The 25373-nt window shown below is 50.1% G+C and overlaps 1 protein-coding gene and 1 non-coding gene across 2 annotated transcripts in view; both read left to right on the top strand.

Moving 5' to 3' along the window:
* IARS1 (isoleucyl-tRNA synthetase 1) overlaps nt 1–25373 on the top strand; it is a 237217-nt gene that overhangs the window by 23572 nt on the left and 188272 nt on the right. Inside the window, exons 2-4 of the mRNA XM_073562980.1 lie at nt 2546–2672; nt 15461–15617; nt 15958–16077. Of these exons, the coding sequence (XP_073419081.1) occupies nt 2546–2672; nt 15461–15617; nt 15958–16077 (404 nt within the window). The remainder of the gene's footprint in view (nt 1–2545; nt 2673–15460; nt 15618–15957; nt 16078–25373) is intronic.
* Nucleotides 1639–1768, top strand: LOC141075839 (small nucleolar RNA SNORA84). Its single transcript, XR_012227345.1, has one exon. It is a non-coding gene; the product is annotated as a small nucleolar RNA SNORA84 (small nucleolar RNA).

Below are 25373 nucleotides of genomic sequence, written 5' to 3'. Positions count from 1 at the left end.
ACATAGAAAGTGCTAATGCATGGAGAGGTGCTGCATAGAAAGTACTAATGCATGGAGAGGTGCTGCATAGAAAGTACTAATGCATGGAGAGGTGCTACATAGAAAGTGCTAATGCATGGAGAGGTGCTACATAGAAAGTACTAATGCATGGAGAGGTGCTGCATAGAAAGTGCTAATGCATGGAGAGGTGCTGCATAGAAAGTACTAATGCATGGAGAGGTGCTACATAGAAAGTACTAATGCATGGAGAGGTGCTACATAGAAAGTACTAATGCATGGAGAGGTGCTGCATAGAAAGTGCTAATGCATGGAGAGGTGCTACATAGAAAGTACTAATGCATGGAGAGGTGCTACATAGAAAGTGCTAATGCATGGAGAGGTGCTACATAGAAAGTACTAATGCATGGAGAGGTGCTGCATAGAAAGTGCTAATGCATGGAGAGGTGCTACATAGAAAGTACTAATGCATGGAGAGGTGCTGCATAGAAAGTACTAATGCATGGAGAGGTGCTGCATAGAAAGTGCTAATGCATGGAGAGGTGCTACATAGAAAGTACTAATGCATGGAGAGGTGCTACATAGAAAGTGCTAATGCATGGAGAGGTGCTGCATAGAAAGTACTAATGCATGGAGAGGTGCTGCATAGAAAGTACTAATGCATGGAGAGGTGCTACATAGAAAGTACTAATGCATGGAGAGGTGCTGCATAGAAAGTACTAATGCATGGAGAGGTGCTGCATAGAACGTACTAATGCATGGAGAGGTGCTGCATAGAAAGTACTAATGCATGGAGAGGTGCTGCATAGAAAGTACTAATGCATGGAGAGGTGCTGCATAGAAAGTGCTAATGCGTGGAGAGGTGCTGCATAGAAAGTGCTAATGCGTGGAGAGGTGTTACATAGAAAGTGCTAATGCATGGAGAGGTGCTGCATAGAAAGTACTAATGCATGGAGAGGTGCTACATAGAAAGTACTAATGCATGGAGAGGTGCTGCATAGAAAGTACTAATGCATGGAGAGGTGCTGCATAGAAAGTACTAATGCATGGAGAGGTGCTGCATAGAAAGTACTAATGCATGGAGAGGTGCTGCATAGAAAGTGCTAATGCATGGAGAGGTGCTACATAGAAAGTACTAATGCATGGAGAGGTGCTGCATAGAAAGTACTAATGCATGGAGAGGTGCTGCATAGAAAGTGCTAATGCATGGAGAGGTGCTGCATAGAAAGTACTAATGCATGGAGAGGTGCTACATAGAAAGTACTAATGCATGGAGAGGTGCTGCATAGAAAGTACTAATGCATGGAGAGGTGCTGCATAGAAAGTACTAATGCATGGAGAGGTGCTGCATAGAAAGTACTAATGCGTGGAGAGGTGTTACATAGAAAGTGCTAATGCATGGAGAGGTGCTGATGCATAAAAAATGCTTAATGCATAGCCATGAATAAGGTGCTGAGCAAAACTGTACAACCCCCTAGTGTATACCGTATATCTAGTCCTTAGTGTGCTGTGTATACAGTATGTACTGTCTTTTTGGCCCCTATCTGCCGGCTGTGCCATGCTTTGCCCTTGGTTCCTCCCCGTTCCTCCTCTCTTTGCTGGACGCAAGTTTGGGGTGTTCTGTGGCTTCTGATGATTTGGGCCCTGTGGTTACTGGAGTCCGGTTCTGTCCGGAGCTGCAGTTATGTAATGGGCCTATATTAATACTGCGATTCTTGCATGGCCGCTGAGTCCTTTTCTTAGCCGCCATAGCCCGGTTGCAGTTACATTTTGTGTAATGAGACAGATGTGATAGCCAAGATATGTACCCAAAAAGGACTAGGCACCACACAATGGTGTATCAATATTAAAATGTCCAACTTTATTGAAATTCATAAAAACAAAATATGCAAAGAGAGACTGGAATAAAAGCAGGGCCTAAAAGCCATGGAGCCTCCTAGCACAGCACTGGGGCAGAGGCAGACGGGCTCCCCACCAGCACATACTGGTCTGTAGCCATCCACGTATCGTTACTCTGACAGCTAATCTAGCCTAGGGTGATGCCTTGTATGGGCTAAAGTTAGTCCAGCTTATATTTTATTAACTCACTGGTTAATATGGGTTTCCGTGATGATATCTGTACTATTTGGGGGTTTAATGATTTCTGCTTGCCCTACGTCATTTGTAAAGTTTATACCACTTGACTATGTGGATTGCATCAGATGATTGTGCCGTGTTGTGCTAGGAGGCTCCATGGCTTTTAGGCCCTCCTTTTATTCCAGTCTCTCTTTGCATATTTTGTTTTTATGAATTTCAATAAAGTTGGCCATTTTAATATTGATACACCATTGTGTGGTGCCTAGTCCTTTTTCGGTACATATCTTGGCTACCACATCTGTCTCATTGGTGTTCTGTGGGGTATCACCTATTTACAGGGTAAGATATAATATAGGTGGGCATTTTTTTGTGGTATACATTTTGTGTAATGCGGGCCTGCTGAAATCGCAGGAGTGACCCTACTACTCCATAATGGTGACTAGCCAGGCTGTCCCCTAATATTTGTGTGCAGTGCACATCATGGCTGAGCCGGTGCCGGAGACGATCAGCTTCCCCGTGGAGGAAGAGCGGATTCTGAAGCTCTGGATGGACTTGGACTGTTTCCAGCAATGTCTCAAGCAATCAAAGAATAAGCCCAGGTGAGAAATCCAGAACAAAAATCAGGAAAAGCGGAGGTTGTGGTGTGCACGGTGGGATAGGAAATGGAATGCTCATCAGTTGCGCATTAGATCGTCCTCCTGAGCCGTCTGTATGGCCGCTGGTGATAGGAATATGAATAACAAGACATCTCGATGACTGCAAACCGACGTCTTATTCCAGAGAAATCCGTGTTTATTTTATAAGTAAATGAGCTGTTGGGATCTGTGGGCGGGGCATAGATCTGAGACTCCACCTCCAGAGATTATTGTGAATGGAGGAGGAGTTACCAGTGCGAGGGCCGCTCACTGATCTCACCATAGAGCTGTGTGTGGTACCTCACTGGAGCCCGCACTATAAGCAGAGCTATGAGAGCTGCAGCTGCTGACGTCCACCTGTGCTGTTACAGAGAGCGACCATCACACCGATAACGTCTCCATTTATAATGATTTATGGCGGGGGAGTCTCAGGGAGATCTATGCCCCGCCCGTAGCTCCTTACTGCTCCTTTACATACAAGATAAACACGGATTTCTCTGGAATAAGACGTCGTATCGTAGCTGTCATGTTACTCAGCTTCCTATCGCCTGCTGCCTGCTCCGGAGAACGATCACTGACGCATTCCCTTAAATGAGGAGACATTCTTCTCCTTATTAGTCAGGATTTCTACCATGAAATACCTAGAAATGTTGTGCAGACAAGGACAGACGACGCAACACCAAATTCACGGGATAGGTTTAAGGTTAGGTCGGCTGGAAAAATGACATAGTTATAGGGGTACGCCTGAGATGTCTGATAAGCCTCCTGTCTCCCTCCCCATCACCCTGCAGGCTGTGAGATATGAGGGTCCTCTCCTGTCTCCTTCCCCTTCACCCTGCACGCTGTGAGATATGAGGGTCCTCTCCTGTCTCCTTCCCCATCACCCTGCAGACTGTGAGATGTGAGGGTCCTCTACTGTCTCCCTCCCCATCACCCTGCAGACTGAGAGATATGAGGGTCCTCTCCTGTCTCCTTCCCCATCACCCTGCAGACTGTGAGATATGAGGGTCCTCTACTGTCTCCCTCCCCATCACCCTGCAGACTGAGAGATATGAGGGTCCTCTCCTGTCTCCTTCCCATCACCCTGCAGACTGTGAGATATGAGGGTCCTCTCCTGTCTCCTTCCCCATCACCCTGCAGACTGTGAGATATGAGGGTCCTCTACTGTCTCCCTCCCCATCACCCTGCAGACTGAGAGATATGAGGGTCCTCTCCTGTCTCCTTCCTCATCGCCCTGCAGACTGTGAGATATGAGGGTCCTCTCCTGTCTCCTTCCCCATCACCCTGCAGACTGTGAGATGTGAGGGTCCTCTCCTGTCTCCTTCCCCATCACCCTGCAGACTGTGAGATATGAGGGTCCTCTACTGTCTCCCTCCCCATCACCCTGCAGACTGAGAGATATGAGGGTCCTCTCCTGTCTCCTTCCTCATCACCCTGCAGACTGTGAGATGTGAGGGTCTTCTCCTGTCTCCTTCCCCATCACCCTGCAGGCTGTGAGATATGAGGGTCCTCTCCTGTCTCCCTCCCCATCACCCTGCACGCTGTGAGATATGAGGGTCCTCTCCTGTCTCCTTCCCCATCACCCTGCAGACTGTGAGATGTGAGGGTCCTCTGCTGTCTCCTTCCCCATCACCCTGCAGACTGTGAGATATGAGGGTCCTCTACTGTCTCCCTCCCCATCACCCTGCAGACTGAGAGATATGAGGGTCCTCTCCTGTCTCCTTCCTCATCACCCTGCAGACTGAGAGATATGAGGGTCCTCTCCTGTCTCCTTCCCCATCACCCTGCAGACTGTGAGATGTGAGGGTCCTCTCCTGTCTCCTTCCCCATCACCCTGCAGACTGTGAGATATGAGGGTCCTCTACTGTCTCCCTCCCCATCACCCTGCAGACTGAGAGATATGAGGGTCCTCTCCTGTCTCCTTCCCCATCACCCTGCAGACTGTGAGATATGAGGGTCCTCTCCTGTCTCCTTCCTCATCGCCCTGCAGACTGAGAGATATGAGGGTCCTCTCCTGTCTCCTTCCCCATCACCCTGCAGACTGTGAGATATGAGGGTCCTCTCCTGTCTCCTTCCTCATCACCCTGCAGACTGTGAGATGTGAGGGTCCTCTCCTGTCTCCTTCCCCATCACCCTGCAGACTGTGAGATATGAGGGTCCTCTCCTGTCTCCTTCCCCATCACCCTGCAGACTGTGAGATATGAGGGTCCTCTCCTGTCTCCTTCCTCATCGCCCTGCAGACTGAGAGATATGAGGGTCCTCTCCTGTCTCCCTCCCCATCACCCTGCACGCTGTGAGATATGAGGGTCCTCTACTGTCTCCTTCCCCATCACCCTGCAGACTGTGAGATATGAGGGTCCTCTCCTGTCTCTTTCCTCATCGCCCTGCAGACTGAGAGATATGAGGGTCCTCTCCTGTCTCTCTCCCCATCACCCTGCACGCTGTGAGATATGAGGGTCCTCTCCTGTCTTTCTCCCCATCACCCTGCACGCTGTGAGATATGAGGGTCCTCTCCTGTCTCCTTCCCCATCACCCTGCAGACTGTGAGATGTGAGGGTCCTCTCCTGTCTCCTTCCCCATCACCCTGCAGACTGTGAGATATGAGGGTCCTCTACTGTCTCCCTCTCCATCACCCTGCAGACTGTGAGATATAAGGGTCCTCTCCTGTCTCCTTCCCGATCACCCTGCAGACTGAGATATGAGGGTCCTCTCCTGTCTCCTTCCCCATCACCCTGCAAACTGTGAGATATGAAGGTTGTCTCCTTCCCCATCACCCTGCAGACTGTGAGATATGAGGATCCTCTACTGTCTCCCTCCCCATCACCCTGCAGACTGTGAGATATGAGGGTCCTCTCCTGTCTCCTTCCCCATCACCCTGCAAACTGTGAGATATGAGGGTCCTCTACTGTCTCCCTCCCCATCACCCTGCAGACTGAGAGATATGAGGGTCCTCTCCTGTCTCCTTCCCCATCACCCTGCAGACTGTGAGATATGAGGGTCCTCTCCTGTCTCCTTCCCCATCACCCTGCAGACTGTGAGATATGAGGGTCCTCTCCTGTCTCCTTCCCCATCACCCTGCAGACTGTGAGATATGAGGGTCCTCTACTGTCTCCCTCCCCATCACCCTGCAGACTGTGAGATATGAGGGTCCTCTCCTGTCTCCTTCCCCATCACCCTGCAGACTGTGAGATATGAGGGTCCTCTCCTGTCTCCTTCCCCATCACCCTGCAGACTGTGAGATATGAGGGTCCTCTCCTGTCTCCTTCCCCATCACCCTGCAGACTGTGAGATATGAGGGTCCTCTCCTGTCTCCTTCCCCATCACCCTGCAGACTGTGAGATATGAGGGTCCTCTACTGTCTCCCTCCCCATCACCCTGCAGACTGTGAGATATGAGGGTCCTCTCCTGTCTCCTTCCCCATCACCCTGCAGACTGTGAGATATGAGGGTCCTCTCCTGTCTCCTTCCCCATCACCCTGCAGACTGTGAGATATGAGGGTCCTCTCCTGTCTCTTTCCCCATCACCCTGCAGACTGTGAGATATGAGGGTCCTCTCCTGTCTCCTTCCCCATCACCCTGCAGACTGTGATATGAGGGTCCTCTCCTGTCTCCTTCCCCATCACCCTGCAGACTGAGAGATATGAGGGTCCTCTCCTGTCTCCTTCCCCATCACCCTGCTGACTGTGAGATATGAGGGTCCTCTCCTGTCTCCTTCCCCATCACCCTGCTGACTGTGAGATATGAGGGTCCTCTCCTGTCTCCTTCCTCATCACCCTGCAGACTGTGAGATATGAGGGTCCTCTCCTGTCTCCTTCCCCATCACCGTGTAGACTGAGAGATATGAGGGTCCTCTCCTGTCTCCTTCCCCATCACCCTGCAGACTGTGAGATATGAGGGTCCTCTCCTGTCTCCTTCCCCATCACCCTGCAGACTGAGAGATATGAGGGTCCTCTCCTGTCTCCTTCCCCATCACCCTGCTGACTGTGAGATATGAGGGTCCTCTCCTGTCTCCTTCCTCATCACCCTGCAGACTGTGAGATATGAGGGTCCTCTCCTGTCTCCTTCCCCATCACCCTGCAGACTGTGAGATATGAGGGTCCTCTCCTGTCTCCTTCCCCATCACCGTGTAGACTGAGAGATATGAGGGTCCTCTCCTGTCTCCTTCAACATCACCCTGCAGACTGTGAGATATGAGGGTCCTCTCCTGTCTCCTTCCCCATCACCCTGCAGACTGAGAGATATGAGGGTCCTCTCCTGTCTCCTTCCCCATCACCCTGCAGACTGTGAGATATGAGGGTCCTCTCCTGTCTCCTTCAACATCACCCTGCAGACTGTGAGATATGAGGGTCCTCTCCTGTCTCCTTCCCCATCACCCTGCAGACTGTGAGATATGAGGGTCCTCTCCTGTCTCCTTCCCCATCACCCTGCAGACTGAGAGATATGAGGGTCCTCTCCTGTCTCCTTCCCCATCACCCTGCAGACTGTGAGATATGAGGGTCCTCTCCTGTCTCCTTCCCCATCACCGTGTAGACTGAGAGATATGAGGGTCCTCTCCTGTCTCCTTCCCCATCACCCTGCAGACTGTGAGATATGAGGGTCCTCTCCAGTCTCCTTCCCCATCACCCTGCAGACTGAGAGATATGAGGGTCCTCTCCTGTCTCCTTCAACATCACCCTGCAGACTGTGAGATATGAGGGTCCTCTCCTGTCTCCTTCCCCATCACCCTGCAGACTGAGAGATATGAGGGTCCTCTCCTGTCTCCTTCCCCATCACCCTGCAGACTGAGAGATATGAGGGTCCTCTCCTGTCTCCTTCAACATCACCCTGCAGACTGAGAGATATGAGGGTCCTCTCCTGTCTCCTTCCCCATCACCCTGCAGACTGAGAGATATGAGGGTCCTCTCCTGTCTCCTTCCCCATCACCCTGCAGACTGTGAGATATGAGGGTCCTCTCCTGTCTCCTTCCCCATCACCCTGCAGACTGTGAGATATGAGGGTCCTCTCCTGTCTCCTTCCCCATCACCCTGCAGACTGAGAGATATGAGGGTCCTCTCCTGTCTCCTTCCCCATCACCCTGCTGACTGTGAGATATGAGGGTCCTCTCCTGTCTCCTTCCCCATCACCCTGCAGACTGTGAGATATGAGGGTCCTCTCCTGTCTCCTTCCCCATCACCCTGCTGACTGTGAGATATGAGGGTCCTCTCCTGTCTCCTTCCCCATCACCCTGCAGACTGAGAGATATGAGGGTCCTCTCCTGTCTCCTTCCCCATCACCCTGCAGACTGAGAGATATGAGGGTCCTCTCCTGTCTCCTTCCCCATCACCCTGCAGACTGAGAGATATGAGGGTCCTCTCCTGTCTCCTTCCCTATTTCCCTGCAGACTGAGAGATATGAGGGTCCTCTCCTGTCTCCTTCCCTATTTCCCTGCAGACTGTGAGATATGAGGGTCCTCTCCTGTCTCCTTCCCTATTTCCCTGCAGACTGAGAGATATGAGGGTCCTCTCCTGTCTCCTTCCCCATCACCCTGCAGACTGTGAGATATGAGGGTCCTCTCCTGTCTCCTTCCCCATCACCCTGCAGACTGTGAGATATGAGGGTCCTCTCCTGTCTCCTTCCCCATCACCCTGATGACTGTGAGATATGAGGGTCCTCTCCTGTCTCCTTCCCCATCACCCTGCAGACTGTGAGATATGAGAGTCCTCTCCTGTCTCCTTCCCCATCACCCTGCAGACTGTGAGATATGAGGGTCCTCTCCTGTCTCCTTCCCCATCACCCTGCACGCTGTGAGATATGAGGGTCCTCTCCTGTCTCCTTCCCCATCACCCTGCAGACTGAGAGATATGAGGGTCCTCTCCTGTCTCCTTCCCCATCACCCTGCAGACTGAGAGATATGAGGGTCCTCTCCTGTCTCCTTCCCCATCACCCTGCAGACTGTGAGATATGAGGGTCCTCTCCTGTCTCCTTCCCCATCACCCTGTAGACTGAGAGATATGAGGGTCCTCTCCTGTCTCTTTCCGTATTTCCCTGCAGACTGAGAGATATGAGGGTCCTCTCCTGTCTCCTTCCCTATTTCCCTGCAGACTGTGAGATATGAAGGTTGTCTCCTTCCCCATCACCCTGCAGACTGTGAGATATGAGGGTCCTCTCCTGTCTCCTTCCCCATCACCCTGCAGACTGTGAGATATGAGGGTCCTCTCCTGTCTCCTTCCCCATCACCCTGCAGACTGGGAGATATGAGGGTCCTCTCCTGTCTCCTTCCCCATCACCCTGCAGACTGTGAGATATGAGGGTCCTCTCCTGTCTCCTTCCCCATCACCCTGTAGACTGAGAGATATGAGGGTCCTCTCCTGTCTCTTTCCCTATTTCCCTGCAGACTGAGAGATATGAGGGTCCTCTCCTGTCTCCTTCCCTATTTCCCTGCAGACTGTGAGATATGAAGGTTGTCTCCTTCCCCATCACCCTGCAGACTGTGAGATATGAGGGTCCTCTCCTGTCTCCTTCCCCATCACCCTGCAGACTGTGAGATATGAGGGTCCTCTCCTGTCTCCTTCCCCATCACCCTGCAGACTGTGAGATATGAGGGTCCTCTCCTGTCTCCTTCCCCATCACCCTGCAGACTGAGAGATATGAGGGTCCTCTCCTGTCTCCTTCCCCATCACCCTGCAGACTGAGAGATATGAGGGTCCTCTCCTGTCTCCTTCCCCATCACCCTGTAGACTGAGAGATATGAGGGTCCTCTCCTGTCTCCTTCCCTATTTCCCTGCAGACTGTGAGATATGAGGGTCCTCTCCTGTCTCCTTCCCTATTTCCCTGCAGACTGTGAGATATGAGGGTCCTCTCCTGTCTCCTTCCCCATCACCCTGCAGACTGTGAGATGTGAGGGTCCTCTCCTGTCTCCTTCCCTATTTCCCTGCAGACTGAGAGATATGAGGGTCCTCTCCTGTCTCCTTCCCCATCACCCTGCAGACTGTGAGATGTGAGGGTCCTCTCCTGTCTCCTTCCCTATTTCCCTGCAGACTGTGAGATATTAGGGTCCTCTCCTGTCTCCTTCCCCATCACCCTGCAGACTGTGAGATGTGAGGGTCCTCTCCTGTCTCCTTCCCTATTTCCCTGCAGACTGAGAGATATGAGGGTCCTCTCCTGTCTCCTTCCCTATTTCCCTGCAGACTGTGAGATATGAAGGTTGTCTCCTTCCCCATCACCCTGCAGACTGTGAGATATGAGGGTCCTCTCCTGTCTCCTTCCCCATCACCCTTCAGACTGTGAGATATTAGGGTCCTCTCCTGTCTCCTTCCCCATCACCCTGCAGACTGTGAGATATGAGGGTCCTCTCCTGTCTCCTTCCCCATCACCCTGCAGACTGTGAGATATGAGGGTCCTCTCCTGTCTCCTTTCCCATCACCCTGCAGACTGTGAGATATGAGGGTCCTCTCCTGTCTCCTTCCCCATCACCCTGCAGACTGTGAGATATGAGGGTCCTCTCCTGTCTCCTTCCCCATCACCCTGCAGACTGTGAGATATGAGGGTCCTCTCCTGTCTCCTTCCCCATCACCCTGCAGACTGTGAGATATGAGGGTCCTCTACTGTCTCCCTCCCCATCACCCTGCAGACTGTGAGATATGAGGGTCCTCTACTGTCTCCCTCCCCATCACCCTGCAGACTGTGAGATATGAGGGTCCTCTCCTGTCTCCTTCCCCATCACCCTGCAGACTGAGAGATATGAGGGTCCTCTCCTGTCTCCTTCCTCATCGCCCTGCAGACTGTGAGATATGAGGGTCCTCTCCTGTCTCCTTCCCCATCACCCTGCAGACTGAGAGATATGAGGGTCCTCTCCTGTCTCCTTCCTCATCGCCCTGCAGACTGTGAGATATGAGGGTCCTCTACTGTCTCCCTCCCCATCACCCTGCAGACTGTGAGATATGAGGGTCCTCTCCTGTCTCCTTCCCCATCACCCTGCAGACTGAAAGATATGAGGGTCCTCTCCTGTCTCCCTCCCCATCACCCTGCAGACTGTGAGATATGAGGGTACTCTCCTGTCTCCTTCCCCATCACCCTGCAGACTGTGAGATATGAGGGTCCTCTCCTGTCTCCTTCAACATCACCCTGCAGACTGAGAGATATGAGGGTCCTCTCCTGTCTCCTTCCCCATCACCCTGCAGACTGTGAGATATGAGGGTCCTCTCCTGTCTCCTTCCCCATCACCCTGCAGACTGAGAGATATGAGGGTCCTCTCCTGTCTCCTTCCCTATTTCCCTGCAGACTGAGAGATATGAGGGTACTCTCCTGTCTCCTTCCCCATCACCCTGCAGACTGAGAGATATGAGGGTCCTCTCCTGTCTCCTTCCCCATCACCCTGCAGACTGTGAGATATGAGGGTCCTCTCCTGTCTCCTTCCCCATCACCCTGCAGACTGTGAGATATGAGGGTCCTCTCCTGTCTCCTTCCCCATCACCCTGCAGACTGTGAGATATGAGGGTCCTCTCCTGTCTCCTTCCCCATCACCCTGCAGACTGTGAGATATGAGGGTCCTCTCCTGTCTCCTTTCCCATCACCCTGCAGACTGTGAGATATGAGGGTCCTCTCCTGTCTCCTTTCCCATCACCCTGCAGACTGTGAGATATGAGGGTCCTCTCCTGTCTCCTTTCCCATCACCCTGCAGACTGTGAGATATGAGGGTCCTCTCCTGTCTCCTTTCCCATCACCCTGCAGACTGTGAGATATGAGGGTCCTCTCCTGTCTCCTTTCCCATCACCCTGCAGACTGTGAGATATGAGGGTCCTCTCCTGTCTCCTTCACCATCACCCTGCAGACTGTGAGATATGAGGGTCCTCTCCTGTCTCCTTTCCCATCACCCTGCAGACTGTGAGATATGAGGGTCCTCTCCTGTCTCCTTTCCCATCACCCTGCAGACTGTGAGATATGAGGGTCCTCTCCTGTCTCCTTTCCCATCACCCTGCAGACTGTGAGATATGAGGGTCCTCTCCTGTCTCCTTTCCCATCACCCTGCAGACTGTGAGATATGAGGGTCCTCTCCTGTCTCCTTTCCCATCACCCTGGAGACTGTGAGATATGAGGGTCCTCTCCTGTCTCCTTCCCCATCGCCTTGCAGACTGTGATATATGAGGGTCCTCTCCTGTCTCCTTTCCCATCACCCTGGAGACTGTGAGATATGAGGGTCCTCTCCTGTCTCCTTCCCCATCGCCTTGCAGACTGTGAGATATGAAGGTCCTCTCCTGTCTCCTTCCCCATCACCCTGCAGACTGTGAGATATGAGGGTCCTCTCCTGTCTCCTTCCCCATCGCCCTGCAGACTGTGATATATGAGGGTCCTCTCCTGTCTCCTTCCCCATCACCCTGCAGACTGTGAGATATGAAGGTCCTCTCCTGTCTCCTTCCCCATCACCCTGTAGACTGTGAGATATGGGGGTCCTCTCCTGTCTCCTTCCCCATCACCCTGCAGACTGAGATATGAGGGTCCTCTCCTGTGTCCTTCCCCATCACCCTGCAGACTGTGAGATATGAGGGTCCTCTCCTGTCTCCTTCCCCATCACCCTGCAGACTGTGAGATATGGGGGTCCTCTCCTGTCTCCTTCCCCATCACCCTGCAGACTGTGAGATTTGAGGGTCCTCTCCTGTCTCATTCCCCATCACCCTGCAGACTGTGAGATATGAGGGTCCTCTCCTGTCTCCTTCCCCATCACCCTGTAGACTGTGAGATATGAGGGTCCTCTCCTGTCTCCTTCCCCATCACCCTGTAGACTGTGAGATTTGAGGGTCCTCTCCTGTCTCATTCCCCATCACCCTGCAGACTGTGAGATATGAGGGTCCTCTCCTGTCTCCTTCCCCATCACCCTGTAGACTGTGAGATATGGGGGTCCTCTCCTGTCTCCTTCCCCATCACCCTGCAGACTGTGAGATTTGAGGGTCCTCTCCTGTCTCATTCCCCATCACCCTGCAGACTGTGAGATATGAGGGTCCTCTCCTGTCTCCTTCCCCATCACCCTGCAGACTGTGAGATATGAGGGTCCTCTCCTGTCTCCTTCCCCATCACCCTGTAGACTGTGAGATATGGGGGTCCTCTCCTGTTACCTTCCCCATCACCCTGCAGACAGAGATATGAGGGTCCTCTCCTGTCTCCTTCCCCATCACCCTGCATACTGTGAAATATGAGGGTCCTCTCCTGTCTCCTTCCCCATCACCCTGCAGACTGGGAGATATGAGGGTCCTCTCCTGTCTCCTTCCCCATCACCCTGCAGACTGGGAGATATGAGGGTCCTCTCCTGTCTCCTTCCCCATCACCCTGCAGACTGTGATATGAGGGTCCTCTCCTGTCTCCTTCCCCATCACCCTGCAGACTGATATATGAGGGTCCTCTCCTGTCTCCTTCCCCATCGCCCTGTAGATTGTGAGATTTGAGGGTCATCTCCTGTCTCCTTCCTCATCACTGTGCAGACTATGATATGCCATGGACTTCTATGGCCCCACCCTGGATCTGCCCCATGCCCCCCATTCACCTTTCCTATGCCGTGGACTTCTATGGCCCCTTCCTGGATCTGCCCCCCCCCCATCCACCTTCCCTATGCCATGGACATCTATAGCCCCCATCCTGGATCTGTCCCATCCCCCCATCCACCTTCCCTATGCCATGGACTTCTATTGCCCCCATCCTGGATCTGCCCCATGCCCCCCATCCACCTTCCCTATGCCATGGACTTCTATAGCTGCACCCTGGATCTGCCCCATCCTCCCATCCACCTTCCCTATGCCATTGACTTCTATAGCCCCATCCTGGATCTGCCCCATCCACCTTTCCTACAGCCCCTTCCCAACATCCCTACAGTCCCTATCCCTATTCCCTTTTATACACCTGCTTTGGCAAAATTAATGTGTATTTAGTCCTGCCAATAAAGCTTCTTTGAATTTGACTGAGACGTGAGGGTCCTCTCCTGTCTCCTTCGCCATCACCCTGTAGATTGTGAGATTTGAGGCTCCTCTCCGGTCTCCTTCCCCATCACCCTGCAGACTGTAAGACGTAAGGGTCATCTCCTCCTTCCCCATAACTCTGCAGACTGTGAGACGTGAGGGTCATGTCCTCCTTCCCCATAACTTTACAGACTGTAAGATGTGAGGGTCATCTCCTCCTTCCCCATAACCCTGCAGACTGTGAGACGTGAGGGTCATCTCCTCCTTCCCGCGTAACCCTGCAGACTGTAAGACGTGAGGGTCATCTCCTCCTTCCCCCGTAACTCTGCAGACTGTAAGATGTGAGGGTCATCTGCTCCTTCCCCATAACCCTGCAGACTGTAAGATGTGAGGGTCATCTCCTCCTTCCCCCGTAACTCTGCAGACTGTAAGACGTGAGGGTCATCTCCTCCTTCCCCCGTAACTCTGCAGACTGTAAGATGTGAGGGTCATCTCCTCCTTCCCCATAACCCTGCAGACTGTAAGATGTGAGGGTCATCTTCTCCTTCCCCATAACCCTGCAGACTGTGAGACGTGAGGGTCATCTCCTTCCCCCATAACCCTGCAGACTGTAAGACGTGAGGGTCATCTCCTCCTTCCCCCGTAACTCTGCAGACTGTAAGATGTGAGGGTCATCTCCTCCTTCCCCATAACCCTGCAGTCTGTGAGACGTGAGGGTCATCTCCTCCTTCCCCATAACCCTGCAGACTGTAAGATGTGAGGGTGATCTCCTCCTTCCCCATAACCCTGCAGACTGTGAGACGTGAGGGTCATCTCCTCCTTCCCCCATAACCCTGCAGACTGTAAGACGTGAGGGTCATCTCCTCCTTCCCCCGTAACTCTGCAGACTGTAAGATGTGAGGGTCATCTCCTCCTTCCCCATAACCCTGCAGACTGTGAGACGTGAGGGTCATCTCCTCCTTCCCCCATAACCCTGCAGACTGTAAGACGTGAGGGTCATCTCCTCCTTCCCCCGTAACTCTGCAGACTGTAAGATGTGAGGGTCATCTCCTCCTTCCCCATAACCCTGCAGACTGTGAGACGTGAGGGTCATCTCCTCCTTCCCCCGTAACTCTGCAGACTGTAAGATGTGAGGGTCATCTCCTCCTTCCCCATCACCCTGTAGACTGTGAGACGTGAGGGTCATCTCCTCCTTCCCCCATAACCCTGCAGACTGTAAGACGTGAGGGTCATCTCCTCCTTCCCCCGTAACCCTGCAGACTGTAAGATGTGAGGGTCATCTCCTCCTTCCCCATAACCCTACAGACTGTGAGACGTGAGGGTCATCTCCTCCTTCCCCCGTAACTCTGCAGACTGTAAGATGTGGGGGTCATCTCCTCCTTCCCCATCACCCTGTAGACTGTGAGACTTGAGGGTCCTCTCCTCTCTTTTACAATCACCCTGCAGTGAGGGTCCTCTGCTCTCTGTATTTTCTATGTCACCTCCTTACATGTGCAGCCCCCGTAATGACTGGTGACTTAATACCACTTCCCATCACTGACCTCGACCACCAGCAAGGGGCGCTGCAGGCTCCTCCCATTCATGTCTTATGGATGTGCCATAAATGTCTGTTGTGAGACCAGCTCTCATAGGGGTGGGGGGTTCTGCATCCAGAACTTGCCTTTACACCTTCAGGAAGTTGCTGCCGCTGAATCTTCGTGAAAGGGACGTCCTGCCGATTGTGTTCTGTAATCCTTTGCTCGGTCATCCGGCAGCTGCCAGCTTTTGACTCTAGTACGGATACCTCCTTTTGCAGAATATCCACTGTCCTCTTGCTGTGTCTCACGTGTAGGTACACTTTCTATGACGGACCTCCCTTTGCAACAGGCCTTCCGCACTACGGGCACATTCTGGCGGGCACGATTAAGGACATTGTCACCAGATTTGCTCACCAGAGTGGCTTTCATGTGGAGAGAAGGTTCGGATGGGACTGTCATGGATTACCAGTGGTGAGTTGCAGCATCGTTACTGTGGTGGTGGTGGTGACTTTGTTGATAACTGGAGATAGTGGTAATGATTGCGGAGATGTTGGCAGTGGTGGTGACTGTGGAGATTGACAGCGGTGGGGATGTCACTGACTATTGATGGCGGTGATGATGACTGTAGTGATGGCAGTGGGGATATTGATGACTGTAGTGATGGTGGTGACATTGATGCTGGCAGTTTGTGACGTTGTATGTCATACACCCAGGCGTGGGCTTCTTTACCGCTGCAAACCTGGTGCAGAATGACACGTTTTCATAGCAGGAGAAGACTCCTCATTGTAACGACCGGTCTCTTCTTCTGCAGGAGTACGAGATTGACAAGACGCTGGGTATCAAAGGTCCAGAGGACGTCGCCAAGATGGGGATAGCTGAATATAACAAGCAGTGTCGTGGAATAGTAATGAGATACTCGCAGGACTGGGAGGTATGGGGGTCATTCTCTGACCTGCTGGGAGGTATGGGGGTGAGGGGCTTCCTCTTAGCTGCTCTCCCCAGCGGGTATTGGGGTGTGCACGCTCTGATCAGCTGGTGGGTATGAGGGGCATGCTCTGATGCGCTGTGGAGTAACGGGGGCATGCTCTGACTTGCTGAGAGGTATGGGGGTGAGGAGCTTGCTCTGAATTGCTGGAGTGGGTGGGGGGCTTGCCTCTGCCTGCTGGCAGGTATTGATGGGGGACGCTCTGATCCACGGGTGCGTACGAGGGGCTCTCTCTCATGCACTGTGGAGTTACGGGAGCATACTCTGACCTGGGGGTATTACGGACTGACCTGGTTGGAGTAGTGATATTGCAACCACTAGAGGCAGCACCGGGCAGATAGCGTAGTCTGGAATAGCCAAGGAGTCGATACACAGGAACAGAAATGTAGTTTGAATGAATAGGCAGGAATTGTAGTCAAGGAAGCCAGAGGTCGTTTACCAGGAGCAGCAGTGTCATTAGAAGGAATAAGCAGGAATCGTAGTCAAGGAAGCCAGAGGTCGTTTACCAGAAGCAGCAGTGTCATTTGAAGGAATAAGTAGGAATCGTAGTCAAGGAAGCCAGAGGTCGTTTACCAGAAGCAGCAGTGTCATTTGAAGGAATAAGTAAGAATCGTAGTCAAGGAAGCCAGAGGTCGTTTACCAGGAGCAGCAGTGTCATTTGAAGGAATAAGTAAGAATCGTAGTCAAGGAAGCCAGAGGTCGTTTACCAGGAGCAGCAGTGTCATTTGAAGGAATAAGTAAGAATCGTAGTCAAGGAAGCCAGAGGTCGTTTACCAGAAGCAGCAGTGTCATTTGAAGGAATAAGTAGGAATCGTAGTCAAGGAAGCCAGAGGTCGTTTACCAGGAGCAGCAGTGTCATTTGAAGGAATAAGTAGGAATCGTAGTCAAGGAAGCCAGAGGTCGTTTACCAGAAGCAGCAGTGTCATTTGAAGGAATAAGTAAGAATCGTAGTCAAGGAAGCCAGAGGTCGTTTACCAGGAGCAGCAGTGTCATTTGAAGGAATAAGTAGGAATCGTAGTCAAGGAAGCCAGAGGTTGTTTACCAGAAGCAGCAGTGTCATTTGAAGGAATAAGCAGGAATCGTAGTCAAGGAAGCCAGATGTCGTTTACCAGAAGCAGCAGTGTCATTTGAAGGAATAATTAGGAATCGTAGTCAAGGAAGCCAGGGGTCGTTTACCAGGAGCAGCAGTGTCATTTGAAGGAATAATTAGGAATCGTAGTCAAGGAAGCCAGGGGTCGTTTACCAGGAGCAGCAGTGTCATTTGAAGGAATAATTAGGAATCGTAGTCAAGGAAGCCAGAGGTCGTTTTCCAGAAGCAGCAGTGTCATTTGAAGGAATAAGTAGGAATCGTAATCAAGGAAGCCAGAGGTTGTTTACCAGAAGCAGCAGTGTCATTTGAAGGAATAAGTAGGAATCGTAGTCAAGGAAGCCAGAGGTCGTTTACCAGGAGCAGCAGTGTCATTTGAAGGAATAAGTAGGAATCGTAGTCAAGGAAGCCAGAGGTTGTTTACCAGAAGCAGCAGTGTCATTTGAAGGAATAAGCAGGAATCGTAGTCAAGGAAGCCAGAGGTCGTTTACCAGGAGCAGCAGTGTCATTTGAAGGAATAATTAGGAATCGTAGTCAAGGAAGCCAGGGGTCGTTTACCAGGAGCAGCAGTGTCATTTGAAGGAATAATTAGGAATCGTAGTCAAGGAAGCCAGAGGTCGTTTACCAGGAGCAGCAGTGTCATTTGAAGGAATAATTAGGAATCGTAGTCAAGGAAGCCAGGGGTCGTTTTCCAGAAGCAGCAGTGTCATTTGAAGGAATAATTAGGAATCGTAGTCAAGGAAGCCAGGGGTCGTTTACCAGGAGCAGCAGTGTCATTTGAAGGAATAATTAGGAATCGTAGTCAAGGAAGCCAGGGGTCGTTTACCAGGAGCAGCAGTGTCATTTGAAGGAATAATTAGGAATCGTAGTCAAGGAAGCCAGAGGTCGTTTTCCAGAAGCAGCAGTGTCATTTGAAGGAATAAGTAGGAATCGTAGTCAAGGAAGCCAGAGGTCGTTTACCAGAAGCAGCAGTGTCATTTGAAGGAATAAGTAAGAATCGTAGTCAAGGAAGCCAGAGGTCGTTTACCAGGAGCAGCAGTGTCATTTGAAGGAATAAGTAAGAATCGTAGTCAAGGAAGCCAGAGGTCGTTTACCAGAAGCAGCAGTGTCATTTGAAGGAATAAGTAAGAATCGTAGTCAAGGAAGCCAGAGGTCGTTTACCAGGAGCAGCAGTGTCATTTGAAGGAATAAGTAGGAATCGTAGTCAAGGAAGCCAGAGGTTGTTTACCAGAAGCAGCAGTGTCATTTGAAGGAATAAGCAGGAATCGTAGTCAAGGAAGCCAGATGTCGTTTACCAGAAGCAGCAGTGTCATTTGAAGGAATAATTAGGAATCGTAGTCAAGGAAGCCAGGGGTCGTTTACCAGGAGCAGCAGTGTCATTTGAAGGAATAATTAGGAATCGTAGTCAAGGAAGCCAGGGGTCGTTTACCAGGAGCAGCAGTGTCATTTGAAGGAATAATTAGGAATCGTAGTCAAGGAAGCCAGAGGTCGTTTTCCAGAAGCAGCAGTGTCATTTGAAGGAATAAGTAGGAATCGTAATCAAGGAAGCCAGAGGTTGTTTACCAGAAGCAGCAGTGTCATTTGAAGGAATAAGTAGGAATCGTAGTCAAGGAAGCCAGAGGTCGTTTACCAGGAGCAGCAGTGTCATTTGAAGGAATAAGTAGGAATCGTAGTCAAGGAAGCCAGAGGTTGTTTACCAGAAGCAGCAGTGTCATTTGAAGGAATAAGCAGGAATCGTAGTCAAGGAAGCCAGAGGTCGTTTACCAGGAGCAGCAGTGTCATTTGAAGGAATAATTAGGAATCGTAGTCAAGGAAGCCAGGGGTCGTTTACCAGGAGCAGCAGTGTCATTTGAAGGAATAATTAGGAATCGTAGTCAAGGAAGCCAGAGGTCGTTTTCCAGAAGCAGCAGTGTCATTTGAAGGAATAAGTAGGAATCGTAGTCAAGGAAGCCAGAGGTTGTTTACCAGAAGCAGCAGTGTCATTTGAAGGAATAAGTAGGAATCACAGTCAAGGAAGCCAGAGGTCGTTTACCAGAAGCAGCAGCGTCATTTGAAGGAATAAGTAGGAATCGTAGTCAAGGAAGCCAGAGGTCGTTTACCAGGAGCAGCAGTGTCATTTGAAGGAATAAGCAGGAATCGTAGTCAAGGAAGCCAGATGTCGTTTACCAGAAGCAGCAGCGTCATTTGAAGGAATAAGTAGGAATCGTAGTCAAGGAAGCCAGAGGTCGTTTACCAGGAGCAGCAGTGTCATTTGAAGGAATAAGCAGGAATCGTAGTCAAGGAAGCCAGGGGTCGTTTACCAGGAGCAGCAGTGTCATTTGAAGGAATAAGCAGGAATCGTAGTTAAGGAAGCCAGAGGTCGTTTACCAGAAGCAGCAGTGTCATTTGAAGGAATAAGTAGGAATCGTAGTCAAGGAAGCCAGGGGTCGTTTACCAGGAGCAGCAGTGTCATTTGAAGGAATAAGCAGGAATCATAGTTAAGGAAGCCAGAGGTCGTTTACCAGGAGCAGCAGTGTCATTTGAAGGAATAAGTAGGAATCGTCAAGGAAGCCAGAGGTCATTTACCAGGAGCAGCAGTGTCATTTGAGGAATAAGCAGGAATCATAGTTAAGGAAGCCAGAGGTCGTTTACCAGGAGCAGCAGTGTCGTTTGAAGGAATAAGCAGGAATCATAGTTAAGGAAGCCAGGGGTCGTTTACCAGAAGCAGCAGTGTCATTTGAAGGAATAATTAGGAATCATAGTTAAGGAAGCCAGAGGTCGTTTACCAGAAGCAGCAGCGTCATTTGAAGGAATAAGTAGGAATCGTAGTCAAGGAAGCCAGAGGTCGTTTACCAGGAGCAGCAGTGTCATTTGAAGGAATAAGCAGGAATCGTAGTCAAGGAAGCCAGATGTCGTTTACCAGAAGCAGCAGCGTCATTTGAAGGAATAAGTAGGAATCGTAGTCAAGGAAGCCAGAGGTCGTTTACCAGGAGCAGCAGTGTCATTTGAAGGAATAAGCAGGAATCGTAGTCAAGGAAGCCAGGGGTCGTTTACCAGGAGCAGCAGTGTCATTTGAAGGAATAAGCAGGAATCGTAGTTAAGGAAGCCAGAGGTCGTTTACCAGAAGCAGCAGTGTCATTTGAAGGAATAAGTAGGAATCGTAGTCAAGGAAGCCAGGGGTCGTTTACCAGGAGCAGCAGTGTCATTTGAAGGAATAAGCAGGAATCATAGTTAAGGAAGCCAGAGGTCGTTTACCAGGAGCAGCAGTGTCATTTGAAGGAATAAGTAGGAATCGTCAAGGAAGCCAGAGGTCCTTTACCAGGAGCAGCAGTGTCATTTGAAGGAATAAGCAGGAATCATAGTTAAGGAAGCCAGAGGTCGTTTACCAGGAGCAGCAGTGTCGTTTGAAGGAATAAGCAGGAATCATAGTTAAGGAAGCCAGGGGTCGTTTACCAGGAGCAGCAGTGTCATTTGAAGGAATAATTAGGAATCATAGTTAAGGAAGCCAGAGGTCGTTTACCAGGAGCAGCAGTGTCATTTGAAGGAATAAGTAGGAATCGTAGTCAAGGAAGCCAGAGGTCGTTTACCAGGAGCAGCAGTGTCATTTGAAGGAATAAGCAGGAATCATAGTTAAGGAAGCCAGAGGTTGTTTACCAGGAGCAGCAGTGTCATTTGAAGGAGTAAGCAGGAATCGTAGTCAAGGAAGCCAGAGGTCGTTTACCAGGAGCAGCAGTGTCATTTGAAGGAATAAGCAGGAATCGTAGTCAAGGAAGCCAGAGGTCGTTTACCAGAAGCAGCAGTGTCATTTGAAGGAATAAGTAGGAATCGTAGTCAAGGAAGCCAGAGGTCGTTTACCAGAAGCAGCAGTGTCATTTGAAGGAATAAGCAGGAATCATAGTTAAGGAAGCCAGAGGTCGTTTACCAGGAGCAGCAGTGTCATTTGAAGAAATAAGCAGGAATCATAGTTAAGGAAGCCAGAGGTCGTTTACCAGGAGCAGCAGTGTCATTTGAAGAAATAAGTAGGAATCGTAGTCAAGGAAGCCAGAGGTCGTTTACCAGGAGCAGCAGTGTCATTTGAAGGAATTAGCAGGAATCATAGTTAAGGAAGCCAGAGGTCGTTTGCCAGGAGCAGCAGTGTCATTTGAAGGAATAAGCAGGAATCATAGTTCAGGAAGCCAGAGGTTGTTTACCAGGAGCAGCAGTGTCATTTGAAGGAATAAGTAGGAATCGTAGTCAAGGAAGCCAGGGGTCGTTTACCAGGAGCAGCAGTGTCATTTGAAGGAATAAGCAGGAATCATAGTTAAGGAAGCGAGAGGTCGTTTACCAGGAGCAGCAGTGTCATTTGAAGGAGTAAGCAGGAATCGTAGTCAAGGAAGCCAGAGGTCGTTTACCAGGAGTAGCAGTGTCATTTGAAGGAATAAGCAGGAATCGTAGTCAAGGAAGCCAGAGGTCGTTTACCAGAAGCAGCAGTGTCATTTGAAGGAATAAGTAGGAATCGTCAAGGAAGCCAGAGGTCGTTTACCAGAAGCAGCAGTGTCATTTGAAGGAATAAGTAGGAATCGTAGTCAAGGAAGCCAGAGGTCGTTTACCAGGAGCAGCAGTGTCATTTGAAGGAATTAGCAGGAATCATAGTTAAGGAAGCCAGAGGTCGTTTACCAGGAGCAGCAGTGTCATTTGAAGGAATAAGCAGGAATCATAGTTCAGGAAGCCAGAGGTTGTTTACCAGGAGCAGCAGTGTCATTTGAAGGAATAAGTAGGAATCGTAGTCAAGGAAGCCAGGGGTCGTTTACCAGGAGCAGCAGTGTCATTTGAAGGAATAAGCAGGAATCATAGTTAAGGAAGCCAGAGGTCGTTTACCAGGAGCAGCAGTGTCATTTGAAGGAGTAAGCAGGAATCGTAGTCAAGGAAGCCAGAGGTCGTTTACCAGGAGTAGCAGTGTCATTTGAAGGAATAAGCAGGAATCGTAGTCAAGGAAGCCAGAGGTCGTTTACCAGAAGCAGCAGTGTCATTTGAAGGAATAAGTAGGAATCGTCAAGGAAGCCAGAGGTCGTTTACCAGAAGCAGCAGTGTCATTTGAAGGAATAAGTAGGAATCGTAGTCAAGGAAGCCAGAGGTCGTTTACCAGGAGCAGCAGTGTCATTTGAAGGAATAAGCAGGAATCATAGTTAAGGAAGCCAGAGGTCGTTTACCAGGAGCAGCAGTGTCATTTGAAGGAATAAGCAGGAATCATAGTTAAGGATGCCAGGGGTCGTTTACCAGGAGCAGCAGTGTCGTTTGAAGGAATAAGCAGGAATCATAGTTAAGGAAGCCAGAGGTCGTTTATCAGGAGCAGCAGTGTCATTTGAAGGAATAAGCAGGAATCGTAGTCAAGGAAGCCAGAGGTCGTTTACCCGGAGCAGCAGTGTCATTTGAAGGAATAAGCAGGAATCGTAGTCAAGGAAGCCAGAGGTCGTTTACCAGGAGCAGCAGTGTCATTTGAAGGAATAAGTAGGAATCGTAGTCAAGGAAGCCAGAGGTCGTTTACCAGGAGCAGCAGTGTCATTTGAAGGAATAAGTAGGAATCGTAGTCAAGGAAGCCAGAGGTCGTTTACCAGAAGCAGCAGTGTCATTTGAAGGAATAGCATGTAGAAGAAAGCTTGACTAAAGGCAGGTAGCTCAATAATCAAGCAAGGAACTGAGAGCAAGGCCAGGTTTAATTAAGGTGTGCAATCAGAATGAGCCAATCAGGAACTCAGGGTGAATAGCTCAGAAAGAAGAGCTGCCGACTAGTGCACAGGAGCTGCTAGGTTCGAATCCTGACAGTACTTTCCTCCTTCTAGGATGGCCTCTGGACATCTCAGGCTCTGGCTTCTCTGGATGTCTCAGATGAAAAGCTCTTGTAAGCCTGGGTGCATGGGCTCATAGCAATACTGTAAGGCTGTGTGCACACGTAGCGATTTTTAAGCGTTTTTGCTGTGAAAACGTTTAAAAATCGTGTACAGAACGCCCCCCATGCATTCCTATGGCATTCCGCACATGATGTGCTAATGCTACGCTTTTTTTCGCGGCGGAATCGCATCGCGGAAAAAATCGCAGCATGCTCATTCTTTTGTGCGGAATCGCAAAGAATTGCCGCGATTCCGCACCCATAGGAATGTATGAGAATCGCTTACTTCCTGCATGTGGCTATGCCCACCATGCGGGAAGTTAAACGTCTCATGTGCGGTTGGTACCCACGGTGTGGAGGAGAGGAGACTGTCCTCCAGGCCCTGGGTACCATCCCCCTGTAAAAAAAAGAATAAAAAATAAAAAATCGGGGTATATTTACCTTCCGACGTCCCGCGCTGCATTCCCGGCCTCAGCGTTCCCAGTAATGCCTTGCGGCAAGGTCCAGTGATGACGTAGTCTCGCGTGACTCCAGCGGTCTCGCGAGATCGCTATAGCAACGCGAGACTACGTCATCACAGGTCTCGCAAGGCATTACTGGGAACGCTGAGGCCCGGGAATGCAGCGCGGGACGCCGGAAGGTAAATATACACCGATTTTTTTTTATTTTTTTTAGCATTTTAACATTCTATCTTTTACTATTGATGCCGCATAGGCCGCCTCAATAGTAAAAACCTGGTCACACTTGTCAAACACTATGTTTGACGAGTGTGACCAACCTGTCAATCACTTTCCAAGCAATGCTTCAAATCGCTTGGAAAGTGCTTGAATATCTCACGCGAAAATCGCGATCATAATCGCGGTGAAATCGCGCGGAAAAAAACGCGCGATTTCTGGGAAGGAGTCCGGTTTTTAGTGAGCGTTTTAAAACGCTACGTGGGCACATAGCCTTATTCTGCTACATATAGGCGATCTGCTCATCTCCTATATGTAGCAGAGTCGATCGAGTTGCGGCAGCTTCTAGCCTCCCATGGAGACTATTGAAGCATGCCAAAATTAAAAAAAAAAAAAAAAAAATGTTTTAAAAGATATGAAAAAAATAAAAGTTTAAATCCACCCCCCTTTTGCCTCATTCATAATGAAACAAAAAAAAAAAATCACACATACACATATTTGGTATCTCCGTGTTCAGAATCGCCCGATCTATCAATAAAAAAAGGATTAACCCGATCACTAAAAGGCGTAGTGGGAAAAAAAATCGAAACACCAGAATTACGTTTTTTTGGTCGCCGCAACATTGCATTAAAATGCAATAATTGGCGTTCAAAAGATCGTATCTGCACATAAATTGTATCCTTAAAAACATCAGCTCGGCGCGCAAAAAATAAGCCCTCACCCAACCTGAGATAGCGAAAAATGGAGACGCTACTGATATCGAAATATGGCGCAAAATTATTTTTTTAGCAAATTTTGGAATTTTTTTTCACCACTTACCGTATATACTCGTGTATAAGCAGAGATTTTCAGCCCATTTTTTGGGGCTGAAAGTCCCCCTCTCGGCTTATACACAGGTCATATACCTTGGGGTCGGCAGGGGAGGGGAAGCGGGGGTGTCAGAGATCATACTTACCAGTCTTGGCGCGTTCTCTGCAGCATCGCTTCTCCACTGTCTCCCTTCCTGTCTTCAGCGGTCACATGGTACCGCTCATTACACTCATGAATATTAAATCACAAAACTCAAGATAAAAAGCGGACGGCACCGCTGTTACCGTGTGACTTCAAATGATGTGCGGCATGCAGAAGCCCAGCAGCTGGGAATCTCGGGTGCCAGACCTGGAAACAGTCAATCCTGGGAATCCATGCAAAGAGAAGAGGTCGCACTCATCGAGATTGAAGTTTCACTGGTTTATTGACATATCATGAACATGTCAAGTCGGGGGAGTGACATAAGGAGTGCAAGAAAGGCTGACAACGGCCGTTTCGCGCTGCTCAAGCGCTTCAACGGGTCAAACAGTGGGGGGAAGTGCCGGGTTCATATGGAAATCACATCACTCCGTACCTCCTCCCTCCACAGCTGCTGTCTAAGTGACATTAGTGAATTAAAAACATGCTGAGATGCATTACAACATACAAAAAGCATAAATACAACTTACTGCACAAGCAGAAAAATGGTTACATCGAGAGATAATAAATTACAATGCATATTCATATATCGAAGACTACTGTTATTTTCATATGTTGAAAACTACTATTTTTTTCCTTTATGGAAGACATCTACAGTCATGTGTATCCAGAGACCAAACTGTCTCAC

Source organism: Dendrobates tinctorius, unplaced genomic scaffold, assembly GCF_039654945.1.
Source record: "Dendrobates tinctorius isolate UK_male_01 unplaced genomic scaffold, ASM3965494v1 ptg000375l, whole genome shotgun sequence".
NCBI lineage: Eukaryota > Metazoa > Chordata > Amphibia > Anura > Dendrobatidae > Dendrobates > Dendrobates tinctorius.
The sequence above is the reverse complement of the archived record's forward strand: the minus strand, read 5'-3'. Positions and strand labels throughout refer to the sequence as shown.